The 2,433-nt window shown below is 71.0% G+C and overlaps 1 protein-coding gene across 1 annotated transcript; it reads left to right on the top strand.

Annotated features, from left to right (window-relative positions):
- Positions 1–528: 528 nt before the first annotated feature.
- Positions 529–2,030, top strand: SP5 (Sp5 transcription factor; the record flags this gene model as incomplete). The annotated part of the gene is made up of 2 exons (XM_084289656.1): positions 529–579; positions 969–2,030. The coding sequence occupies 2 exons, from the start codon at positions 529–531 to the stop codon at positions 2,028–2,030; spliced, it is 1,113 nt and encodes a 370-aa protein (XP_084145782.1).
- Positions 2,031–2,433: the final 403 nt, after the last annotated feature.

The raw sequence follows: 2,433 nt of genomic DNA, 5'->3' as shown, positions 1-2,433 counted from the left end.
AGTGTCTTGCACATCCAGTGCGAGGGTCTCCAGGCGGTAAGGGGTCCTTTGATCAAGAAAATCCAATTATTTGTGTATATACATTTCCCACATAGTGATTACTTCATTAATTGTCCCGCCTTTATCTCCTCCCTTCCCATCCCCCCTAATAATCAGTTCTTTTATCCAGACCAACAAACACACCATAGGAGCTTTGTGGATTCAAAGGATTTGCTTTCGCTTCTGAAAGAGCCGCTATTCTTTGATGATTGGGTAGCGGCAAACTTCAAAGCCATAAATCTTCCCTCTGACTGGCTGGCGGCCCAGCAAAGTCCTTATCAAATTCTTGGAGGTGATCCTGGTGCAGGCAGACGGGCCGCGGAGATCGCGCGGCGCGGGGGGGTGGCACAGGCACGGAGGCGAGGGGAGCGGAGCGGGAGCGGAGGGGAAGCGAAGCGAAGCGAAGCGGGCAGCTCCTCGCCTTCCCCGCGGCGCCTCCATGCCTCGGCAGTGCCCCGGCGCCGTCCCCTCGCCCCGGGCGCAGTAGCCATGGCCGCGGTGGCCGTCCTCCGGAACGACTCCCTGCAGGCTTTCCTCCAGGTCAGTACCCGCGGCTCCGGGCGCTTCCCTCCCGGGGCTCCTTCGGCCGGGCGGGCCGGGGGCGGCGGGCAGGGCCGCGGGGAGCGCCCCGGGGGGGGCGGGGGGGCGCGGGGCGGGGGCAGCTCCGGGGCAGGCCGGGGGCAGCGGCGCTGGCCGCGGGCGGGAGCGGGGTGCGGGCGGCCCCGGGGCGGGGGGCGCCGGTGCCGGTGCCCGAGCCGGAGCCGGTCCGGTCCCGGCGGCCGGGCGTGCAGTGCCTTCGGAAAGTTTGCCGCCGGTGCGGGGAGCGGCGGGGCTTCACGGGAGCGCGCAGGCGGGCGGGGGCGCAGAAAGTTTCTCGTGGGGCCGGCGAGTAACGCGCTGCTCTTCCCCCTGCCTCCCGCTCCGCGCAGGACCGCACCCCCAGCGCCTCCCCGGACTTGGCCAAGCACTCGCCGCTGGCTCTTCTGGCCGCCACCTGTAGCCGGATCGGACAGCCGGGCGCGCCGCCCTCGGATTTCCTGCAGGTCTCCTACGACCCGACGCTGGGATCCCCCTCCAGGATCTTCCACCCGTGGAGCGGCGAGATGCCCGCGCACTCCCCGGGGGGGCTGCCGCCGCCGCACCCCAGCCTGGGGCTGACCCCGCAGAAGAACCACCTGCAGCCCTCCTTCGGGGGGGCGCACGAGCTGCCCCTTACCCCCCCGGCGGACCCCTCCTACCCCTACGAGTTCTCCCCCGTCAAGATGCTGCCCTCCTCCATGGCCGCCCTGCCGGCCAGCTGCCCCCCCGCCTACGTCCCGTACGCCGCCCAGGCCGCCCTGCCGCCCGGCTACTCCAACCTGCTGCCGCCGGCGCAGCCCTGCCGGCAGCTCTCGCCCAACCCGCCGCCCGAGGACATCCCCTGGTGGAGCATCCAGCAGCCCGGCGCCCCGGCCGGCTGCGGCCACCGCTTCCCCGCCGCCGCCGCCGCCGCCGCGCTGCCGCGGAGCCTGGTGCTGGGCCACTCGGACTTCGCCCAGTACCAGACGCAGATCGCCGCCCTGCTGCAGACCAAGTCTCCCCTGGCGGCCACGGCCAGGAGGTGCCGCCGCTGCCGCTGCCCCAACTGCCAGTCGGCCGCGGGCAGCGCCCCGGAGGCGGAGCCGGGCAAGAAGAAGCAGCACATCTGCCACATCCCCGGCTGCGGCAAGGTGTACGGCAAGACCTCGCACCTGAAGGCGCACCTGCGCTGGCACACGGGCGAGCGGCCCTTCGTCTGCAACTGGCTCTTCTGCGGCAAGAGCTTCACCCGCTCCGACGAGCTGCAGCGGCACCTGCGGACTCACACGGGCGAGAAGCGCTTCGTCTGCCCCGAGTGCGGGAAGCGCTTCATGCGCAGCGACCACCTGGCCAAGCACGTCAAGACCCACCAGAACAAGAAGCTGAAGGCGGCGGCGGACGGCGTCAAGCGGGAGGACGGCCGCGACCTGTGACCGCCGCGCGGGGCAGGGACCCGGGGGCAGGGACCCGGGGCGGGGGGCGCACGGCGCCGGGAGGAGCCGCGGGGCCCCGGTCGTGGTCCCGGTGCCGGTCCCGGTGCCGCCTCCCCCCGGTGCCGCCCGGGGCGCGGCCGTTGGGGCGGGAGCGGGGCTGCCAGCCCGGGGCCCGGCCCTCGGTGCTTTCAGGGGAAAAGACTGGCGTTGGGTGTACAGGTTATTTAACGGTTCTGTTCGGACACGAGTGTTCCCTCCCTCCTCCTCCTCCTCCTCCTCGGCTCCGTGCGGGGCCCCCGCATGAGATGTTTCTGTAAAGCGACCCGCGATTGCAGCGTGATACCAATAAACACGTTAACACTGGGGCCGCGCTGGGGGCGTCCCGCCGCGTCGCCGTCGTTTG

The sequence above is a fragment of the Netta rufina genome (assembly GCF_964035555.1).
Source record: "Netta rufina genome assembly, chromosome: 6".
Taxonomy (NCBI): domain Eukaryota; kingdom Metazoa; phylum Chordata; class Aves; order Anseriformes; family Anatidae; genus Netta; species Netta rufina.
This window is presented reverse-complemented; position numbering and strand designations above follow the sequence as displayed.